At 38.6% G+C, this 23,857-nt stretch overlaps 1 protein-coding gene across 9 annotated transcripts in view; it reads left to right on the top strand.

The window, feature by feature from the left end:
* Window positions 1-23,857, top strand: part of CDH18 (cadherin 18) — an 896,035-nt gene that overhangs the window by 852,002 nt on the left and 20,176 nt on the right. For all 9 annotated transcript variants that reach the window (XM_042859886.2, XM_042859885.2, XM_065584267.1 and 6 more), the window contains 2 exons: window positions 7,585-7,706; window positions 19,924-20,041. In XM_042859886.2, coding sequence (XP_042715820.1) covers window positions 7,585-7,706; window positions 19,924-20,041 — 240 coding nt within the window. The remainder of the gene's footprint in view (window positions 1-7,584; window positions 7,707-19,923; window positions 20,042-23,857) is intronic.

Raw genomic sequence — 23,857 nt, 5'->3', positions numbered from 1 at the left:
AAAAATTGAAGGTCTGATATCTTTTTAACAGCAAGAGCTAGAAACACCTCCTTTACCCTGTTGATGAACTGGGATTCCCAGGTTTTCAATTATATAGCATCTATATCCATCCTAGGAAGGTTGATAGACTTTGGACCCTAAGAATCATGACATGTTGATTTGTAGAAAGTCTATCATTTTGTTTTAAAGCATTTCTAACATACCTCTCACTGTAGTATGGAAACATTGTACAAAATTATAAAAACATAATGAGAACTGTTTAAAAGGCAGTTCTCCATTCTTCTTCTTCTTCTAATTCCAAGCCCTCTGTTCATTCTCCTCCCTAATCTTGCTTTAGTTATTGTCTTTTACTTCTAGATATGATGGATTTTTTCTCTTTGGATTCTTTGGGGGAATGGTATGACAAAGAAGAGATTCTTACATTGGGTACATCTACACTACAGCGGGGAGTCGATTTAAGATACGCAAATTCAGCTACGTGAATAGCGTAGCTGAATTCGACGTATTGCAGCCGACTTACCCCGTTGTGAGGACGGCGGCAAAATCGACTTCTGCGGCTTTTTGTCGGCGGCGCTTACTACCACCTCCGCTGGTGGAGTTAGAGCGCCGATTCGGGGATCGATTGTCGCGTCCCGACGGGACGCGATAAATCGATCCCCGAGAGGTCGATTTCTACCCGCCGATTCAGGCGGGTAGTATAGACCAGACCTCAGTCATCTGAAGATGGTGAGGTAGGGATCTTCCTGAGTTCCGTTAGAAAGGTGTTCCAGAGTCTTAGGCCTGCATTTGACAAGGTTCAATCTTCCGCTCCTTCTGGGATCCAATAAATTAAATGTTCCTAGTGATTGTAGTTACCAAATATTTCCTCTTTTATCCCCGGCAGGAGCAGAGCAGGAGTAAGGAACCGGGTTGAGTGCAGGCACAGGCACAATCCAATGCAGCCACAACAGAAAAACACTGGGTTGCTCTGACAAACTCCCTGTTCCTCCTCTTGGCTTAAATAGCATAGTTGGGCCAATCGGTAGAGTCAAGTGATCCTCCAATCAGAGCTCCCATGGGTGGTCCCTTGGCTGGGGCTGTAGCCCTAGTAGCTTCTCAGCCCACCCACTTTAGTACCTAGTGGATGGAGACCAGGAAGTGGCAGCTGACTGGGGACTCTCCAGCCTGGGTTCAAGCCTTGAGACATCATGCCTTCCATTTACATGAAGTCTGCAAGTTGTCTGGCAGACTCCTAGACTTGCATTCTTCTCCACAGAGGAAGAGGGGGCAATCTTCTTCTTCAGGGCCTCCCCAAAAGTGGACACTTAAGCTTGTCTTCTTTGAAAGAGAACTCAAAACATTACTGGACTCTTCAGGTACCCATGCTAGAGCTGGGCCATGTATACATCTTCCTGGTACTGCAGCAGCAGGATATGGATACCATGTCATCAACTTTGGTACCATCTGTAGGAAGGATGTTTTGTCTGGTACTGCAGTGGAATGATATCGGTACCATCCTGTCAACTCTGGTACAATCTTCAGGATAGCTACTGAGTCCAATACCAGGGTGGACAGATATCAGTACGGTGCTGTTGACTCAGTACGTTATCTACAAGATGGCTGTTGAGTCCAGAACCACTGCATGCTGTTTCAGTGCTGACATCATTAATACTGACAACCCCACAAGTCTATGAGGCAGCAAAAGAATTTGCTTTGCCTCTCTGTTCCAGACCATCCTGTACAGCACAAGTCCATGCATTTGTGACATCTCCTTCAACTCTGGTGCAGAGACTGTCAGTACCAGCTAAGAAGCATATTGAGGGCTGGGTGCCTTCTCCAGTACCCACTTTGACACCGGGACATGCTGTGTCAGCGGTGGGAAAATCTTAGGTCTAATTTTTAGCCTTGGACTCTGCTTTGGCATCAACAGCCTCAGTACCAGAATGATTGTCAGCTTGGCTACTGATCCCAGCTTATACCACAGTACTGACTATGAATTCTTTCTCAACAGCAATTCACAATGCTGTACCATCAACGTCTTGGGAGTTTTTTGCGGTATCAACTGCCATATCTGTCTCAGTACCTATATTGACCTCTTCACAATGGACTAGAGATCGATCAGTTCAACTAGTGGTCCCATCAGCTTTTGACCCCTGATACCTATTGAATATTTAGATGACCCCTTGTAGTCTGATCAGAGTCCTCCAAAACTTTGTTATCCCCTCCTACATGCAGTTGGTCTAGCAAATCTTCAAGACTGTTCCAGCAGCATTTGCCCCAAGAGCAGGAAATATCATTCAGAAGGGACAGATGATGGTGGCCCTGTTCTTACTGTGCCCCTTTGCCGTATACTCTCCCTCCATGATCATTTGGGAATCCCTGATGTACTTCCTATTCCCTTAGGTCTCAATCACTGGCCCAGTCAGGGGAAGGTTGTCAAAGCATATGACAAAGCAATTTAGTTTGGACTATGAAAAGATGCTGTTCCCTGACAGCAGCCAGTACTGCAAGAGGAACCATTGCCTGGGAACCAATTTTACATCAGGAGCATCCATCTTCTCCTGTTAACCTTTCTTTTGCCTCACCTGAGAATGCAGTGTTCACGGACTCTTCTTCTCTTGTTCCAGATTAGTTTATCTCATCAGGAACTTCTGAGAAAAATGGCTGGTGCTTTGATCATGCAAGATTAGCTTGTACAAGAGAACGCTTACATTCTCCAGGCTACTGCCTCTGGGACAGTAGCCTTCACTATCAATGAGACTCTTCTAGAACCAGCAAAGACGTTATGGAATATGCCAGTATCCTTAGTCCGTATAGCTAAGTGCACAGACAAACGTTATTGTGTTCCTATGAAAGACTTTGAGGGTTTCTATTCCCATTCTGCCCTGAATTATTAGTAGTGATGCCTGCCAATGAAAGATCATGTTTGGAGAGATTTAAATCAACCCACAAAAAGTAGGGTACAAGATTTATTTGGGAGAAAAAAAATATTCCCCCTACTTTCTCCAGATGCATATATCAAATCAGCAAGCACTGTGAGCTACATGTGACTGTATAAACTGGGATGCAATGTCCAGGTTTACTGATAAATTACCAGGAGCAAGTGAAGTCTTTCCTGCCAGCAAGTCACATAGTGGCCAAGATGGCTCTCCAATCTGCATTTGTTACAGCTGATGCTTCTTCTATGGTGATAGCATCTGTAATAACAATGAGAAAAGCTTCCGGATTACAGAACTTGAGTATAGCAACGGACATGCAACAGACTATAAAAGACAGTCTGTTTGATGGTTGGTGTTTGTTTTCAGACAGAACTAATGAGACTTTACATTCTTTTAAAAACTGTTGAGCTACTTTTCATTCATTAGAGGTCTATATCCCAGCCACCAAGAGGCACCAATGCAGACCTCAACAACAGCATCCATACCAATAGTAATATTACAGGCAACCTTTCTATCCATTAAGTAACCTCATTTCTCAAAGAGGAAGCATAAATTGCAAAGCAACAAGTCCTCTAATGCTAGGTCAACACAACCTAGCCTTTAATCAGCTGTAGGGAAGCAGCCCATTTGACTTCTTTCTGAAGGACAGCAGTAATATTCCTTCCATCTCCCCCCATTTGGGAACAGATTTTCCCATTTCCTCAGTGCTTGGAAATCTATAACAGACAAATGGGTCCTAAGCACTGTGAAACTGGGATATTCTGAGGAGTAAGGGAAGATGTAAATTACCTGGTTAATTGTTTGGTTCAAGGCACATCCAAACACCAGGTTCTCCACTACATCAAGTACATTCTTCACCTCTTTGACTGCCTGGGACTTATGCTGAACAAAGAAAAATTGACATTAGTCCCAACATAGAAAATAGAGTTTATTGGGGCCCCACTCAATTGTACTAATTCAGCTGCTTTTCCCCCTCAGGAGAGATTTCAGACCATACTATGTCTCTCAAGTCACATCTCACCACCATAGTCTTGATGTCTCTAAGGTTACTAGGCAACATAGCCTCATGCATTTACATGACCCAACATGCCAGGCTTTGCCTGTGCATTCTCCAAGTGTGGCTAAAATCAGTCTATTGACTGAACAGCCTTAGAGAAGTCGGTCTGTGTACCGTCTGTGGTCATAGCACTGTTAGTGTGGTGGGTGGATCAAAATAATATATCCAAGGACATTCCACTTTCTCATTCTCTTCCCTTTAAGACAATCATTACTGATGTGTCCCTGGTAGGCTTGGGCACTCACCTAAGGGGTTTGCGAACCCAAGCATTATGGATAGAACACAAAGCTACCCTTTGTATCAATTTCCCCACATTCCAGACAATTCCCAAAGATTGCCCAGCTTTACTCCCTCACATCAAGGGCTTGCCGTTCAGATATTGACCGACAATACAAGCATTCTACCTAAACAGACAAAGAGGGGTGCAGTCTGATCAGATTTGTCAAGAAGAGATGAAACTGTAGTTTTGCATCAAGAAGGGAATTACTCCCTTTGCTGCATACTTACTGAGTGCCCAGAACCAGTTGGCCAATCATCTCAGCCGGAGATTTTCTCAAAATCATCAGTGGTCCCTGAAGAACAGTGTGCTCACAATCATCTTTCATGCCTGGGTATTCCATCAGTTGATCTATTTGCAACAAAAGACAACAAGAAATGCAGTCAGTTATGTTCCTAAGGGCTGGTCCACACTAACCCCCCAGTTCAAACTAAGATATGCAACTTCAGCTACGTGAATAACGTATCTGAAGTCGAAGTATCTTAGTTCGAACTACAAAGTACTTACCGCGGGTCCACACGTGGCAGGCAGGCTCCCCCGTTGACTCCTCATACTCCTCTCGCGGAGCAGGAGTACCGGCGTCGATGGCGAGCACTTCTGGGATCGATTTATCGCGTCTAGACCAGACGCGATAAATCGTTCCCAGAAGATTGATTGCTTACCGCTGAATAGGGTGACCAGATGTCCCGATTTTATAGGGACAGTCCCGATTTTTGGGTCTTTTTCTTATATAAGCTCCTATTGCCCTCCACCTCCTGTCCCGATTTTTCACATTTGCTGTCTGGTCACCCTACCGCCGAACCCGGAGGTAAGTACAGACGTACCCTAAGTGGGTTACAGTCCAGGCTCATTAACCAGCACCTTTCCTCTGTAGTAGGAACAGAGTCTCACATACATATTTCCCCTGTTCTGCTCATCCCACAGGTGATTGTCAAGTTGAAGCAAGACCATGACAAGATCATTCTTAAAACTCCAGCTTGGTCAAGACAGTGCTGGTTCTTGGATTTTCACAATCTCTCCTTTCAACCTCTAGGCTCTGCCTCCTCTTCCAGGCCTACTCACCCAGCAACACGGAAGGATGTTACACCCTCACCCCAACAGTCTTCACCTGACGGCCTGGCTGTTAAGTGGTTAGCTCAGCCAGAGAAGGACTGTTCAGTGTCATTTCAGGAGATATTAGACTTTTAGAGTATCTGTTACATCTCAAATCCTTGAGATTTCCCCTAAACTCCCAGAGAGTTCACTTATCGATCTGATCAATTCACCTTCCCATTCAGGGAACATCCATTGTTTTTTTTTTCAAATCTAATGGTCTCCAGCATATGCCTATATTCCAATGTAAGCCCAGGATTAGTAGAACTCAAGTTAGCAGACCCTGGGTTTGTTAACTTAGGACTTGAGCATTTAAACTCATTTTAAATTAGTAGATGTTCTTATGCTATCCCGATCAGGTCTTCCAACCCTATGAGTGATACTTCTTATCATTATTTTAATTTCCCCCTGTTTCTCCTATTTAACTTGTTACGAACTGTTGAATGGGGGAAATATAGTATAAATTTGAAACACATATTTTGTATGCATTTGTTTGTGCATGCAAGAGAGCGGAGACTCATAAGGGGCCCTGTAGATCATAACCTTTATCCCAAAGCCCACCTATAACTAGAAAAGACTGAAGATCTCACCTTATTAAAATACACTAGAATGTCAGCATTCTGATATATTATCTCACCAGGAAGTTATTTGGTGATACAGGTTACCTCTACATTTTAACTGAGAAGTGTGATTCGCATGGACCTCTGCTAGCTTTGCAAGCTAGCTCCCTAAAAATAGTGCTACTTCACTACACATGGGTATGTCTACACGAGCTAGGAATCGGACCTCCCCGCTCAAATATAGAAATAACCTTAGAGATTTTTTTGGACTAGAAAGCTGTCTCATCTAATCAATAAGATGGAAGAATTCTGAGCAGCAGTCAGTAAAGTTGTAATGAGTCTAAGCCATCACATCAATAACATTTTTGATAGAGGTATGTGATATGGGCTAATTAAAGCAAAGATATCCAGGTTAGAGACTAGATTAATATTACAATCTCTCTCTCTCTCTCTCTCTCTCTCACACACACACACACACACACACACACACACACACACACACACACACACACACACACACACACACACACCTAGTTCTCCGTGGCAGTTACAAGCAACTTACATCTATGCAGTGCCTGAAATCGTGGACCCAGCTAGTTAAGTTCCAGTGGAGGATATAAAAATTAAGTCCACAATTTTCAGCAAAGGGTCTACATTTTTAACCAGTTAGGAAAGATTTTTTTTCTTCTGTTCTGAGATGCATATTGAATTTTTTTTTTGAAGAAATATTGTTACAGGAGCTGAGGGTATTATAATGAAGAATGCTAATTATAAAAGGTTCTTCACATAAAATTTATATAATGAAATATAAAAAGCCAATGTAAGGTAATGAGAATGAGAGAATATGTGTACAGATCAAGGAAACATGCATTTCCTTCCCATTCCGTCATGTAAAACTGTTAATTGAAACAAGTCTGTTTATTGTACTTTTTGTTTTGATTTTTTTAGAAATCAGAGACAGACCTAATCTGGTAGAATAAACTCTGGGTTTTTTTTTTAACCTAAACAACTTAAGCCTTTATTGTTATTTATTTTATTATTGTTTATGTGATTGATCCTGCACCGTTAAAGCCAATTGCAAAACTCCCATTGACTTCAATGAAACAGCATCAAGGCTGACTTTATTATATTTATATAATTTGCAGCTGTGTAATATCTTGCACAGAATCTGGAGCCCAGTTTGACAAAATGGTTTAAATATGTTTGCTTGTTTTTTCTTCTCTTATCACTTCAGTATTTTATTTTCATACCCTGAAATCTTTGAGGGATGGAGGAAAACAAAAGTACTATATTTAATTTTAGATTTCTTCAACACTGCAGTGACACTTCCAGGTTAATTGTGAAGCCAATTGATCATTTCTTGGCATACAGTGTGACACCATCCAATAAACTCTGACAACTTTCTCCCACTTCAGTTCCTGAGTAACTTGTAATTTTCTTGATATGACAAAATAGCGATTTAGTATTCATGCTGTGCCTGTCTATTCATTTTTTCATTTTTCAAAATGTTAATGAGACTCAGCAAATAGGATCTTTATAAAATTAGCTTTACTGAAAGTTCTATTGTAGTAGCTGGAGCCTCCAACAAACCATGATTTTAAGATATTTTGTTTAAACTGAGGCTTTAGAGTGTGTATTAAAACTGTCAAATGACTGAATCCATTTTTGTATGTATTACAGACAACCCTGGCCTGCTAAGCCATGTTCCAGTTTATATTAGAATCCTGGATGTCAACGACAACCCTCCAGAGCTTGCCAGAGAATATGATGTAGTTGTCTGTGAGAATGCAAAGCCCGGGCAGGTAACCCATCGGTCTCGTGGTTCTCTTTCCTCTAATGTATGGCAAAAGAACAGTTTTATTTCTGTTAATGTTGCTTGCAAAAGAATTTTGATTCAATGAGTACTTGAGCATCGCATTTTTATAGGCAAAAAAAATGAATGCCATTATATTTTGTATACTTTGTATTTGATCAGACTTTTGAATGTGATAGGTGGAGGGAAATGTGTTTTGGGGATTTTTTTTAAATATTTTTGTGATGTTAGTGTTAAAAATCAAATGTCTGTGTTCAGTCAAGATAGTCAAAATCATAATCACATCTGTTAAATGAATATATATTGGAAACCCATGATCTTGTTTATAGTAGTCATCATCATCATCAACAATGGTACAAAGCAAATTCAGTGTCCCTCCCACCGCAGTTGTCACTCAGTACAAGATTCCTTCATGGTGCTCTGTACAATGGTAGATACAACATGGCTACCATAGTGTTTCTTTGCACATTTTGTTGTCCTAAAGAGCAATTTGTGAGAGGATTACAAACAGGATGAACCCTGCATGGGTGTCCCTGTGAAATGACATCAGACATTCATAATACAAAGGAGGCTGACATTTTTTTTCTTTCTACTGCTACTTCCATTGCTGGTATGCTCCATCAATGCCTAGGCTTTACCATATTTTCACATCTTTCACTCTCTTTGAGTATTCTGCACTATTCGCCACCACTTCCTTCTGCCTATGCACTAGTTTGCTTGACAGCCTTAAAATTGATGTTAGGGTGTAATTGCTTTTCACCATGGATTACAATACAATCTGAGGCAGATATTGAGCAGCTATTAGAGATAAAGTGTTATCTGTAACAAAATGAAAAATACTCAAAATACAAGGGTACTCACATTTTTTCTTAAAGGGTCCATTTTTTGAGCAGTAATGGGTTTCACATCAAAAACATGAAAATTCATGTGTGCACTGAGGAAAGGGTAAGGGTATTCATATCTACAATGTAAGAAATATCCACAGCAAATAACGTACAACTTGAGGGACAGAAGAATTGAACAAAACTAAATGGAGACAAAAAAATTGTGAAATTATCCTAAATAATGTGACTTTCTTTTCTGACTTCTAGATATTATCTAGTGCAATGCTTTTATTTTTAAATGATGTAAATTAAAGACAAGGTATATTTTAATGAGTTATAACATGGCACAGGGCAAACTCTGAAATGTTTTCTTTGTTTGCTGTATGTTTTTAAATCAGCAAATTATTCCCGTTGATGAACTCTCAAAAGGAAGTTCTGTATATGAAAAGTTATGAGCAAGTTATTTATTAAATGATCAAATATGTCTGACCACACTGACATCTGTTGCTGATGTGTACTGGGATTATATTTCTCATTGGAGCTATTGTTCCCTGGTGTGAATGATGCCATGACCCTTGCTACACTACAATCTAACATCCAGGAGTAGTACCTCTGGGAAGGACTTTATAATACACTAGTTTAATATGAAAGGATGGAACAGCGTGCTTGTTACTAATGTTGTTTTTTTTAACTAGGAAAACTGTATTGCACACATTTTATTATTAATTATTTGTCATGTGGAAGTGCACCAAGACGCTAGTGAAAATCAAGTTACCATTATACTGTACAAAAAACACATAAGTAGTCATTGGCCCTTCCTCAAAGAGCTTACCGTGTAATTGAAGACAAGATGCAACAACTGAGTTTGACAAATATTAAGAAAGAGGGGAGGAAAGATGAGGGTAACATTATAAGTTAACCATTACTTATGATAAAATGTGTGATGGTTCAGATAGATATCATGGTTCAGAATAATTTAAAAGACATTTGATTGCTTTTATTTCTTGTGACTTAGACACAATTGGTGAGAATAACCAATAGGATGTCCCATTAAGGAACTCATTGCGTCAAGCAACCTCAATTCTTAGATTCTTAGACTCTACACATATTTGGTTTAAGGTACTCCCAGCTTGACATAAAATCCCAGTTTTGTATCTTTTTCCTAGATTAATACATTTACATTTAGCTGCATTAAAACTCCTGTTGTTTGCTTGTGCCCAGTTTACCAAGTGATCCCGATTGCGCTGAATCAGTGACCTGTTTTCTTCATTATTTACCCTCCCCCATTTTCGTGTCATCTGCCCACTTTATCAGTGATGATTTTATATTTTATTTCCGGTCATTGATAAAAATGTTAAAGTAGAACCAAGATCTGATCCCTGGAGGACCTCACTGGAAACACACCTGCTTGATGACAATTCCTCATTTCAGTTATATTTTGAGACCTATTAGTTAGCCAGTTTTTAATCTTTTTAATGTGTGGCATGTTAATTTTATGACATTCTAGTTTTTTTTTTAACGAACATGTTGTTGAGTACAAACTCAAACACCTTCCAGAAGTCTAAGTATATTCATCAACACTATTACCTTTATCAACCAAACATGTAATCTCATCAAAAAAGATAAATTAGTTTGACAGGATCTGTTTTCCATAAATCCTTGTTGATTTGCATTAATTACATTAGACTGCTTTAATTCTTTATCATTTGTGTCCCATATCAGCTGCTACGTTATCTTGCCTGGGACAGATGTCATGCTGAGAGACCTATAGTTACCTGGGTTATCTCCTTTTCAATTTTTATAAATTGGCACATTAGCTTTCTTCCGGTCTTCTGGAACTTCCCCAGTGCTCAAATACTTCAACATTAAGAGTCCAGTGAGCTCCTCAGACAGCTCTTCTAAAACTCCTGGATGCAATTTATCTGTATCTGCTGATTTCAAAATGTCTAACTTAAGTAGCTTCTGTTTAACATCCTCCTGAAATACTAGTGGAATGGAAAGAGTGTTATCATCACCATATGATGAGACTATATCATCTGTTTGTTCCCCAAATATGATCCACAATATTTATTGAACACTTCTGCCTTCTCTGCATTATTATGATAATTCTACTGTTTTCATCTAGTAACGGACCAATACCATTGTCAAAAATTTTTTTGTTCCTAGTATACTTGGACTCCTTTTTAGTGTCCCTAAGTCTGTTGGACATAGATTTCCCCTGGCGTCTCTTTCCTTCCCTTATCAATTTTCTATACTTCCTTACTTCTGATTTATTGTCATTATTATCAACTTCCTTGTCTTCCATTTATACAATATATATAAGAGCTGCCTTCAATTCTGGTGCATCTTGTAAAGTGTTCTTAAAAGACTGTCAATTATCATTCACAGTCTTCTGATTACATTCTTCCTCCCAGCTGATTTGGTTCATAATTGTTTATAGCTTTGTGAAACTAGCCCAATTAAAGCACTAAGCATATACATTACAGGTCTGGACTTTATTTGCTTGCACATTATAAATGTGATCAGATCATGATCATTTATACCTAAGTTACCATTAATTTTTAGTTCTGTAATCAGTTCCTCTTTATCTGTTAAGACAAGGTCTAATAAAGATTTCCCCATGTTGGACGCAACATTTTTGAGTTAGGAAACATAGGAAACATAAAAGCTGGAATTTAATTCTATTACTTGATTATAAAAAACAAATAGATTCAAACACCCAATTTTACATTTCACAAAAAAATAGGCATTCACTTCAGCTAATCACAGGGCAAATAAATTGTCAAGCAACTCCATAATATTGCTTCGCTTTACACTGTTGTGAGTCAAAATCAAATTAGCTGTTAAAAGAACACTTTAAGAGAGAAAAAGATTTTTCTTTATTGTAATACAGACTTGGATGTTTACATTTTCCTTGAGCTCCACAAATAGTCAACACAATTGAAAATTTACTTTAGGGGTCACAGCAAAAATAGAATTAGAGGAGGGATTTGCAAGAAAAGAGGATAGTGGCCTTATGAACTAGTTCACAGAAGACATTCCAGTTGTAAGGGGCTATCCCCTCTTTAGTAAAATAGCTTGGTTTGGGAAATTAAAACTTGATTGAATCCTGGATGTAGGAAGGACTATAACTGGAAGAATCCTGTTTCTGAAAGCAGAGGACTAAAATGTAAACACTAAGGACTTATCTTCACCACCGCACTACATTGGCAAAGTTGCGCTATGTTGAGAGGCAGAAGCTATGTTGGTGGGAAGGTGTCTCCCCCCAACACAACACAGCACTTTAAGTTAATGTAACGTACGTCGCTCAAGTGGGTGGTTTTTTCAAATCCCTGAATGACAAAAGTTACATCAACTTAAGCAGTAGTGTAGACAAGCCCTGAGTTTAGGTTCTGTACTAATAATTACAATAGCAAAATATTGCTCAGCATTTCTTGGGTTTCATATATTTTCATTTTTGAAAATCTTAAGAACTTCAGTTTAAAAGTTCCATCTAAAGAAAAACATAATTTATGTAACAAATCAGATGTATAACAGCAATGTATGAATGTATGTCTGACTAAAACTTGCTTTTTAAATGTCACTTCTGATGAGAGAAAAGGTGGGTGAGGTAATATCTTTTATTGGACCAACATCTATTGGTGAAAGAGAGAAGCTTTTGAGGCACAGAAAGATTTTCTTCAGCTCTGGGAAAGGTACTCTAAGCATCACAGTTAAGTGTTAGGTGGAGCAGATTGTTTAGCGTACATAGTTAGCATATATTCTAAGTATCAGAGGGGTAGCCGTGTTAGTCTGAATCTGTAAAAAGCAACAGAGGGTCCTGTGGCACCTTTGAGACTAACAGAAGTACTGGGAGCATAAGCTTTCGTGGGTAAGAACCTCACTTCTTCAGATGCACGAAAGCTTATGCTCCCAGTACTTCTGTTAGTCTCAAAGGTGCCACAGGACCCTCTGTTGCTTTTTACATATATTCTAAGGAACCATTCAAGGCAGATGCTAACTACTTATGCTAATCAATTTGCTCCATCATGCATTTGGCTGTGATGCTCAGAGTACCTTTCCCAGACCTGAAGAAGAGAGCTGTGTGACTCAAAAGCTTGTCTCTCTTACCATCAGAAGTTGGTTCAATACAAGATATTACCTCACCCACCTTGTCTCTTTAATATCCTGGGACTGACTCATCTACAACTACACTGCAGCCTTCCTGATGAGTTATTTTGCAGGTTTGTGAAAAAAACCCACATGGGTTTTGGGTCCAACCTTCCTCCCCCATTGTCCCAGCTTTTTGTGAGTATTTTATTTCTGTTTTAATCAGTTGTTGTTGTTGTTGTTGGACTCCATTGGATGTAAGTTAATCGGAAATATTTACATGAATAAAGAATATAAGAACTGGGAGTGAATAATTGATAGAGTCATTGATAGCTCTGTGAACTGTTAGAACTGCTTGGTTTGCTAGAATCTGGAAAATCTTGGAAGGAGGCAAGGCACTTGATAAAATGATTATTAGTTTTTCAGGCTTCACAGTACTGAATTGACTAAGGGGTTGTTTCTCATTCTAGTTGCAGTACATATGAAAGCTGCTGATCAATACTGCAAATGGTTGATAAATATTTAGTGATTATAAACATTGTTGCAGTAGTCACTGATTAAATATGTCTGAAGTTGAAAAAAAAAACCTCAGTGAACTGAAGTAATGAAAATAGGTAATTCTAAATAAAATGTAAAGATTCTTTAAGATCAAATGTGCCACTGAATGATACTTTGTCTTTTGAAGTGGAAAAGCAGAACATCTACTGTTTTAATGATCCTGGAAGTGAGACATTGTCTATGCTGTTATCTTCTGTTTGAAAGTTGCGATAATTAAAACCCTTGTTCACAGTCTTTCAGCAGCTTTTCAATATCAATGTAATTCAGGAAAACTCTTTGTTTTTCTTCAACTTTCAGGAAATGACAAAGAATAATCTGTATATTCAGTTGGTGATTATGCCAGAAAAGCAACTGAAAGGCAAAGACTTGGACTTGATAACTTATAACTTCTTTTGTGCTAACACTGCCTTCAATGTAGCACAAAATGAGCAATTTGAAGAAACAATTGAAGCACTTTGCCCTAGAGATATCTTTCGAGACAGATTTAAACTCACAGACCCACTGCTTGATGCTACAAGTGAAATAGCAGAGGAAAAAATAAATTAAGGGAAGAACTAAAGAATCAAGATTGACATCAATACAAGATGGTTGGTCGAACAGACTTTCCTACATTGGCCCATCAAAAAGAATGATTACTAATTTACATTAAATATGCATGATTTCCACATTAACATTTACATACAATTACCATGCTTATCGCTAATTTCTACATCTCTTTCTCTCATCCTTTCCCTCTGTCTAACTCCCTTCCCCTTGAGGACACTACAGATGAAGCAAAATCTCCAGTCTATGCCTAGGAAGGGAAAATAAGATGTGACTGGCTTTTCTAAGAAAAACACCCCACCACAATACAACTAGGCCTCATCCCTAGTTTTATTCTCCACTGTGCACCATGTACTCATCTCCTCACACAATCACTTCTTTCTTCTCATAGCAGAATGAATAGATTTGCCTCCCACAAAATCAGTACCTCCCACAAAAATAAATTCTGACCTCTCCCAAAATCAATTTTCTCCACAAAACAGAATTAAAAAAAAATCATTTAGGGAAATCAATAATTTTGACATGAAATTCTGCCGGGTGGGCTGATGGGGAGCCAAGATCCTGGAAGCCCTGAGAGCCGCAGCAGAGCTGGGAACCTTAGAGCTTGAAGCCAGCGCTTTCAGGCGCCTGTCTTCCCTTCAGCCTTTCTGGCAGACTTTGGAAGAGTTGGATGGGTGAGCTGGCAGGAAACCAGGCAAGTGTCTGACGGAAACCTATCTGGCTGTCAGGATTCCATCAGATCCCTTGCTGGGTTCTGTTTGACCTTTGTTGAAATCAAACCTTCTCCTCAAAATATTTCAATGTTGAGAAATCTGCATTCTCCAATGGAAAACTGTTCCACCAGAGAATTTCTAACCAGTTCTACTTATAAAGTCAATCACATAGTAGGTCAGATTCTCAGCTGCAGAGGAGTTCTACAATTCAAGCGGGGGGACACAATGACATCCTAAGAGCTGCTTTATTTTACGCTAGTTGCCCAGAGTCCTAAGAGGCTGTACCAGCAGTCAGGGATTCCCCAGGCCGTACCTTTTTGGCCCAGCCATTCCTCCTGCCTGAGCAGCTAGGATGAGAGGGCAGGTAGCCCAACAGCAGCCCTAAGCTGTCTAAGGTTTTCCTTACAAAGTGATAATGCTCCAGTGTCCAGTTAAGCAGAATAAAGCAGATTTAACATACTGGGTTTATTTTGTTTTGAATTCCATAAACCTGTGGGAATTTTTTACTGGGCATTTTTAGGTAGAGGTTTGGGGATACGTTTGAGGTGAGGGAAATAACATCAACACTGATTTTCACAGTCTTTCCCTCTGCTTCTCCCTCCCTTCCCAAGAGCACAATTTATTTTGTTTTTAATTCAATAAAACCTAATGTTAGAAAGGAATTATTTCAATGAACCCCAAAAGGATCTCCCTCTCAAAACACTTGTGAGGAGAAAACCATTTGAACATTCTGCTCATGACTTTCCTAGTCTGGCATTCACCCTGCTTAGGAGATACATTCTTTATCCCACAGGAACTGCTGACTGATGCACAATTAATATTGCTTGAGACACAGGACCAAATTCAAATCCATCATAAGCAAGTGCAATTCCCCTTGAAGTCAATTAGAGTTGTGCCAGGTTATACCAGGATAAAATTTGACCATCAGACAGAAAGACTTTTATTCATAAGTGTTTCCATCTGTAAAATAAAATCCTCTTCTATGGTGTATTTCTTATTAAACAAATCAAAAGCTATTTCAAGCATGTTATTTATTAAGGAGGGGAAAGTAGAATATAATGTAGATCTGGGTGGTATTCAGAGTTGAAGGTCCTCGTATTCTGGAACTATTCAGACTCCAATTATGGATATTATCCAGATCCGATAAATGATAGCAAAACTTGTATCTGAAATGTGTGGTAAAGTTGAGAAGCTGATTAAATGTCTAGCAGGAAGAACAAGGGTCATATACGTGAGAAATCCCTCCATCCATATATTTATACTTCATTTCTCACTAGAGCAGGACAGAAATTCCATTTTCCAAAAGATTTGGCTTCAGTACAAATAGGAAAGGGAAACAATTATTTCAAAATTCACCACGAAGGAATTTTTTTTAATGTTTCGCGTAAATTTTGAGGGTTTTTTTTAATTTTGTACTATACAATATATAACATCCTAAAATATGATATAAATGAAGCAAAAATATTTCATTCCCAAATATTGAAATAGGACATTTTGACATTGTTGCACCTTCCCCTCCCTCCTGCCCAGTATTCTTCTACAACAAAATATCAACCCAATATCATGAAGCATTCCATTGTAATATGGCTCCAGCAAAATTTCTCCAAGTTTTACTCATCATCCTAGTATCTTACTGAATAGTTTGAACAAGAATTTTTTCTATGTATTTTTTCATGATGATCAGTTGGATTTTGTGATGGTGTTGTACTGTAATTTCTAGCTTATTCACATAGTTAGTGACTGTTGTGTTGCCTCTGGCTACCACCTCACTGGGGGCTGTGAGTTCTAACATCCAAAGGAAACCAACACTATTCACTGCAAGGTGCACCTGGTGTCATAGGTATAACCTGATGAGATGCAAATCCACTTAATCATTGACAAATAACTTAGAGCTTGCTGAATTACTTTATTCAATTAGGTGGTATTCTGGCATTAAAAAATACTGTCTTCTTCTTCTTCCTCCTTTCTGGTCATCTTTTCCCTGAAAAGTTAGTTGGAGCAAGTCTTCTGGTCACTTCGATGGAGCGATGCCAATTTACATCAATTGACTGTCTGGCCTTCTGTGTGTTTACTTTAGTCAGCCCTGGTAAAGTGCAAGTGATAAGATTTAAAAAGTCTTTTGATTATAAAAGGGTTAGATCTTAATTTAGATCTTAAGGTGCTGCTCATATTTTCCCCAATTTATGAGCAAAAAACCTAGATGGCCGGGTGATCATCTGTGGCCTTAAATTCTATGGCTCTATGATGCTAATTCTCCATGAATTTTCTATGACTTCTCACCATATACATTTGGAAGCCTAGAATTCAGCAAACATAAATTGCTAAAAGATCAGATGCCCTGCAACGCGTTGAAACTATCTGGTAATTGAGCAAAATTTCAGATTCAGAGAACTGCATAAATGCCTTAAATGTATTCTGCATACTTTATATAATATTTACTAAGGAAAAGGGAATTTCCGTTAGCATGCAGAGCACAGCGAGAGAGCTGCCTTCATCTGGCTGGGAGAACAGTAGTGAAATCATCTTGTTTGATATTCCTGATACATATATATTCTATAGCTTGTTGGAAAGGTAAATTTTATCAAAAAAAGGAAAACTGAAAAATGTTGTCAGAAAACAAAAATTGTTCTGGTTTATTTTTCTTACTGAAACTCAATATTTTCTGTGGAATGCAGGCATGTTTCATGAAGAAAATTTGTTTTGTCAAAAACCCATTATTCTGTTGAAAAACAATTTGAACAAAAAATTTCAACCAGCCCCAATGTACACACTTCGTACATGGAAAAAGTGTTTCCACATTGTCTGTTTTAAATTGACTATAGACTCTCTGTTATATGGCTTAAAGTAGAGTAAATGTGGATTTTCACATGCAAAAATAGGAGAATATAGCTAGGGTATTTTCTTGAGATTTAAAGTGCTACTAAAGACACCGTACCAATACTTCTGTGCCACTGAGGCCTTGAGAAAGTGTGTTGAAAAAGTATCAGAGGGGTAGCCGTGTTAGTCTGAATCTATAAAAAGCAACAGAGGGTCCTGTGGCACCTTTGAGACTAATAGAAGTATTGGGAGCATAAGCTTTCGTGGGTAAGAACCTCACTTCTTGCATCTGAAGAAGTGAGGTTCTTACCCACGAAAGCTTATGCTCCCAATACTTCTGTTAGTCTCAAAGGTGCCACAGGACCCTCTGTTGCTTGTATTGAAAAATTGTGGCATGCATCTGAAACAAGATCCTGTAAAATCATTGGCCTGAAATGTTAGCTAAATGATATAGGTACATTTTTACACATTTGGATAGTAAGATTTTCCTTGCATCAACCACAGTGACCACAGTATGTTTTTTCATGAAAAAATGGAACAAAGATGCATGTATTTCAGTACTGTTAAAGATCATTTATTTCTAATAGTGGAGTGGTGACTCAAAAGTTCTTTATTTTCCACCCCTTTGTATCTCTAAAAGTCCTCTATTATTGTAAGAATGTATAACTGTCAAATAAAAGCCTGAAGAACACTGATTTTATCTCGACTAAACAGAAATGCTGGCTTTCCATGGCATACATGCTCCTTCAGGATGAGGTCTTCAAATTGCAACCAAAGGCTACTTACTCAGGGATGCATTTCAATGGAAGGCACATGCATTTGAGGGAAAAATTTTGTCCAGTCCTCCATACTGAGTGTAGTCACATAGAGCTACCTGTATGAGTAAAGGCGGCAGGATTGAGCCCTAAGATTATTCTCTTAGTAATAACATAGCTTGTCAAAGGAAAGTGTACAATCTATGACAAAATAAAGTATCTTTGCTAATAAACAACCAAGTTTTTGGAACTATTACTTAATGAAACACACTTTCATTTTCTAAGGCCTTTAATCTAAACTTTAATTAGCAACTAAAGAAAAAAAAGAAAAAAAATGTCAAAAGAAATTCAGTAGTCCCAAAAAACTGACCTACTTGATATTCAAAATATTCCCCAAGTATCTCTAAACATTAAAAACTAAATATCTGAATTTAGGCTGATCAGATGAGGCTTTTCTATCCTCCTTTCATTACGCAAGGCCATTTCAATTACAGGTATGCCTCTTGGGGTTTACCACCTTTTCAAAATGTAATGAAGAGCAATTAGCTGCTCCCCAAAGTTTTAACAAGGGCTGCTATAATATGAGACTGCTTAGCTTGCTGCAGACTTCAAGATTATAGATGATCTGAGATGTAATTTGATTGCTTACAATCTGGCAAATAATTGCCTTGATTGCTTACAATCTGGCAAATAATTTATTGTGGCTCCCTTTAAAAAATCAAATCTTCTCCCCAGCTCCTAATAAAATATAATAATCAGAAAATATTGTTTGCTTTCTTATCTGCTTCAGGCTCAGACTCCACTGATTATAAAATAACTGGTGTATTATATTAGCTTTAAAAATATAATTTCTTTGTTTTGCTTTGCCACTCCTGTATAAGTGGACATTGAGACATGTCTGTGTACTTCAGCTTTTAATACAGACAGCACCCCTAACAGCCCTAAAAGTTGAGACTTCAAGTTCAGTGAGGATGAGTCTACAAACAGTTGGACACTTATCAGTCTACAAAACTAAGCAGGAAATCTCATGAGAAAATGTATTTCCCTCCCTGGATTTCTGTCATTTCTGTGCAGCAATTTATTCAGTCTTATCCAGAAATACCCTAAGAATAGTCTTTCTTTTACACTATTTTGGCACTTGAATTTCCAGTCCCACCAAGAAAATGAAAGTGAAAGGTGAAAAATATTCAGTCAATCATTGCAAAAGCCTAGTAACATTTTGGTTTGAATTCAATTTGAAAAATCAGTAGGGATTTGGGTTGTAGGAATCTTATCCTTCAAACCTGGCTCTCCTAATCATGGTGTCTCATTTCATCTCATATTACTCTGGGGTAAGCCAAACTAAAACGGGTTATGGCTGCTGCTCTTCATCTTCTGCTCTCTTACAATTTGGTACCGAGTCCTAAAAGGGGATTTAAACAGAGTGCTGGTGTTGAGTATCTGTCACTCTGATTTAACAATTGTTTTCCCTAAGCATTGTTAGAGTGGAAAAAGTGTCAAGTGCTTTTGCATTTTATTAGTAGGGACAACACACAGAGGATGCTATATATTGGAGACATTTGTCTAATCAGTGTCTGGTCTCTCAGAAAACAGGTGTTTATGGAAAACTGTAATTCTGGAAATACCCAGTATGCAGTCTTGATGATAAGGAAAATCTTTGTAGCAAGGTCCTGACCCATATTAAAATATTGTAAAGTATGGATGCTTTTAGCTTGCTCCACAGTATGAGTCCTAAAATATTTCATTTGAGAGAAATCAAGCTAATGGGCCAGTAGTTTCATGGGTTGAATTTAGCTGCAGCCAAGTAGAAAATTAAAATAAGCTAAGCTTAAAGATTGTGCTGAGGTCAGGTAATATTTGGGTCAAGTTGAAATTTCAACACATTTACTATTAAATTTTTATTTCAGGTCATTCAGACTATCAGTGCCACTGACAAAGATAACTCTGCAAATGGGCCAAGATTCCATTATTCTCTTGATGAAGGCCTTTCTTTGAATCCCAACTTTACCCTAAGGGACAATGAAGGTAAATCAAAGACATTAATCTATAAGAAGTGGGACTCTGTTTTGTCTGGGATGTCTCATTGAACAAAGCAATTGTGCTCTGTTTCTGCACAATTCTTCTCAGGAGGTGAAAACTATAATCTATCAATGTTCTAATGGCTGATTCCAAGGACACCATATTTGTACACATTGCATTGTGAACTATGAATAACCAGGACTATGTTTCAAAAATAGTCTTTTAGAAAATGCTATTCCATTTTTATATTCTGTTCTATTTTATACCCAGCATGTACGCTTTATAGTCTTTTAATCCACTCATGGTTTTTTTTAAAATATGAGTTTGAGAAATATGTTTGCAATCTCAGTGCACTTCCTAGTTGATTATGATAAAGCCACCACCACTACACCAATATGAATTATCACTATGGCTGGCATTCTTACAAGAGAAACCAAGTACTGAAGGAAAATGAACTCCCTCTCAGTCCTAGAGGTCTGTATACCAAAGGAGAGCCTCCAACGCTGCCCTGGGAATTATATGACTGCACTATTCCGCTACAGAGCTGTGACTAAATGGTGCACTCTAGCCCTTTGCCAACTTAAAGCTTTCATTCTGTTCAGATCATGATGGAGCATTGTATTCAGGGATGGGAGATCTACCCCTGAAATGAATGCAGAGTATACTTGTGTGCCTTTATGTTTTGAACGTTGAAGGGAGATTCAAATAAATTCACCAAGTGTTTGAATGTTTTCACGTTTGGGATCACAGCTGCACTCATTTCAATGCACAGAGCTTTAGATATTTGCATATTCTTGAATGGATATATTTAGATCTCTGGATCTTGATATATTATTAAACCTTTGGAGCATTTGAACAATTGTATGCTCTAAACCATACACTTATCTGGCCACCAGCAAAATATCAATGTTCTAAGGATTAAGGGCCATAATGTGACTTGGACTACATATTCACACATACGGACATGAGGGAGAGTAAGAATTTCCCTTACTTCCATGTGCAAGCTATCCAGACTTGAACTGGAGTAAGCGATTGCTGCTGGCCTACTATACCCCTTGGAGCATATGAGTGTGAAATATGGACACCTGGAGTGGAGCACTGGCTCCACCACCGCCAACTACAGCTGATATATGGTGTGTCATAATTCGCTTTTGGTATAGGACAACAACAAATGACTACCCCTCTAGAGCAGGGGAAAGTAGAAGGGGAAATTGTGCCTCCAAAGGCTGTCCATGAAGCACAATGCCTCCTTGGTTTGTGCAATTTATATAGCACCCCTTCTTCAGAGCTGTGCTGTTAGGCACAATCTAGCCCTGAAATGTCAGTGGAAAACATATACAGTGTATGTGTAATATGCAGTTTTCAAACACTTGAAACTTTGGTATTTCTAAACCATTTTTTCAGACTTGGCTGAAGACACACCCCATGCACATGACAACTTTGAACTTTTCAAACAAAATCATTTCAAAGCTATGCATGCGCAAAAGAAAGATCAGAACAATTTAATAAATTGGTTTTGTTTTAGGACTGGATACATTTATAATGGCTGAATATTTGGGGATTGTTTAGCTTACAAAAAAAAAATCAGTGTTGGGCTGAGAACAAGCTTGAGGAAAATCAATTCTGCAAAATTCAGCTCTGGATTTAAGGCCCAATAAACTACTGCATTAATTCCATTTTACACCATTTGACATCAGTGGGACTACACTGATTTAAAACTGAAGCTATGCAGTGGTGCTTTAGCCCACCCTGGATTTTAATCTCTGCTTTCAAAACTCTGGGTGTTTGGAGCCAGGATTTTGGCACAGAGATAAGGAGGAGGTCTTGAAATTTAAAAGTGGAGTTGGGTTTGGATTCCTAAATCTAGAAGGGGAGCCAGGTGCTGATACTCCTGCTTATGTTGAGTAATATCATACTTCTCAAGTAAATTCATTGAAGTTGATTGAGTGTCCTCATGAAATAAGTACTATTCAGTGTGAACAAGGGTATCAGAATCAGACCCAGAGGGATCAGAGAATACTACACCAGCAAAATTATACAGTATGTACACACAAATACAACAAAGAAAAACAAAATATTGCTACACTGAAGAAAATCACATAAATTTTTAGTTAATCATTTAATCCTGCAATTCTAGAAAGCAAGATCAATGAAAAATGCCTTTTCAATTATTTGGGAGTTGGTCCTGTATAGGGCTATTTGAAAGTTTTCTGCTGCAAATGCTTTTTGATTGAAAACTAGGTTTTCAAGAAAATGATTTTTTTTCTTTTTCCTTTTTTTTCTTTTTGCAAAATATACTACTTTCTGAGGAAAAGTTTGACTTTTTGTCCAAAAAATTGAATTACCCCCCGCACTTCTTCCTCCGCCCCCCCCCCCCCCCCCGCCCAAAAAAGATTTTGTTTTTCAGTAGAAAACGGAAAGTATTCAATTTGGAAGACCTATTGTGGTGCCTCATGGGACTTGTAGTTTGGTTCCTTCATGCCCACATTCTACTCCATGCCTTCAGGGTCCCCAAGCAGAGTGCATGACTCAAAATGCACACAACCAGGGACTCCTGTTCTTCATACGCGGGCTCAGCAAGAGAGGAGACAAAAGTACATCATGGTAGATATAGTCCAGCCTGGGAGCCTGGCTGATGGAGAAGGGGGAGCACATGAGTTACAACTCCCATGAAGCTGTGCAGTGGCATTTCTGAGTCAAAACATTTGGGTTTCATCTGAAAGTTTTCTGGTGAAAATTTTTGGTTTATAAACTTTTGCCAAAAAGTCAAAATTTTCTGTGGGGGAAAAAAAAATTCTGAGCTGCTCTAGTCTTCTTTAGTCTTCCCACTTTGTTCTGTATAATGTTGCTAGCACTGGGCATTATGGAATCTATTTGAAAAAATATTCTGGTTAGTATTTTGTTTGTTTGTTTTTTAATTTATCAGTAATGTCTTAACTTGGCAGTTATTACTTAGTCTAGCATAGTTACTATCATTTTTTTGCAATACGGTTGCCTGTTCACCCAGTTCAAAATCTGCTTGTGTAGTCTGCCAGTGTGAATCTGCTCTTTATTATGAATTCTGTGCCCGCCCAAATGGTCTCTTTTCCCACTAATGTGTTGTTGATTAGCATGCTTAATTCCTTTTATATTTTTTTAACCTTATCCTTTCCTCATGAATTCTAGCATAAAGAGAACCTTTCATATGGATCTTCCCAACCTATATGGAAGGTGGTCAGTCAGATACCCTAATTTCTCTGTGCCTCAATTCCTTTATGGATTTTGGGATCTGTGCCTCAGAAGGGAAAGGGGTCAGTGACAAGAAGGACATGCCCTGCTCCCCAAAGACAGCAGCAGAAAAGACAGCAGCATGAATGCATTCTACATAAACTGTTCCTCGAGTCTTTTCCTGCTGGGAAGGCCCCTTACAGGAGTTGTCACAGTTAGAGACACCCAAGGAAGTCTTTGCTGCAGGACCACACTGTCAGGGAGCCAAAAGGAGGGGAGATGAACCTCTTCAGAATGCAGAGCTGGTTGACAAAATTTAAATTTTCAAAACATCAACAACATTTTTTTCTTTGCAAAAAGCTTACACAGTTTCTCAACCAGTTTGCAGAATGCTTGACATTTTTGTGGGGAGGGGGAGGAAAGATTTCAATGAAAATTTTTGTGAATGTTTTTCAGTCAGCTCTGTCTACTTCAAGCTGTGGTGAAAGCCCAAGACTTCTGTACAGATATATAGGTTGGTATGGACATAGCCACACACATGCATACAGAGTCTGTCTGTCTGTCTCTACGTGTGTGTGTGTATGTGTGTATATATACAGAGAGAGAGAGAGGATT

This window comes from Chrysemys picta, chromosome 2 (assembly GCF_011386835.1).
Source record: "Chrysemys picta bellii isolate R12L10 chromosome 2, ASM1138683v2, whole genome shotgun sequence".
NCBI classification, from domain to species: domain Eukaryota; kingdom Metazoa; phylum Chordata; order Testudines; family Emydidae; genus Chrysemys; species Chrysemys picta.
The sequence above is the reverse complement of the archived record's forward strand: the minus strand, read 5'-3'. Positions and strand labels throughout refer to the sequence as shown.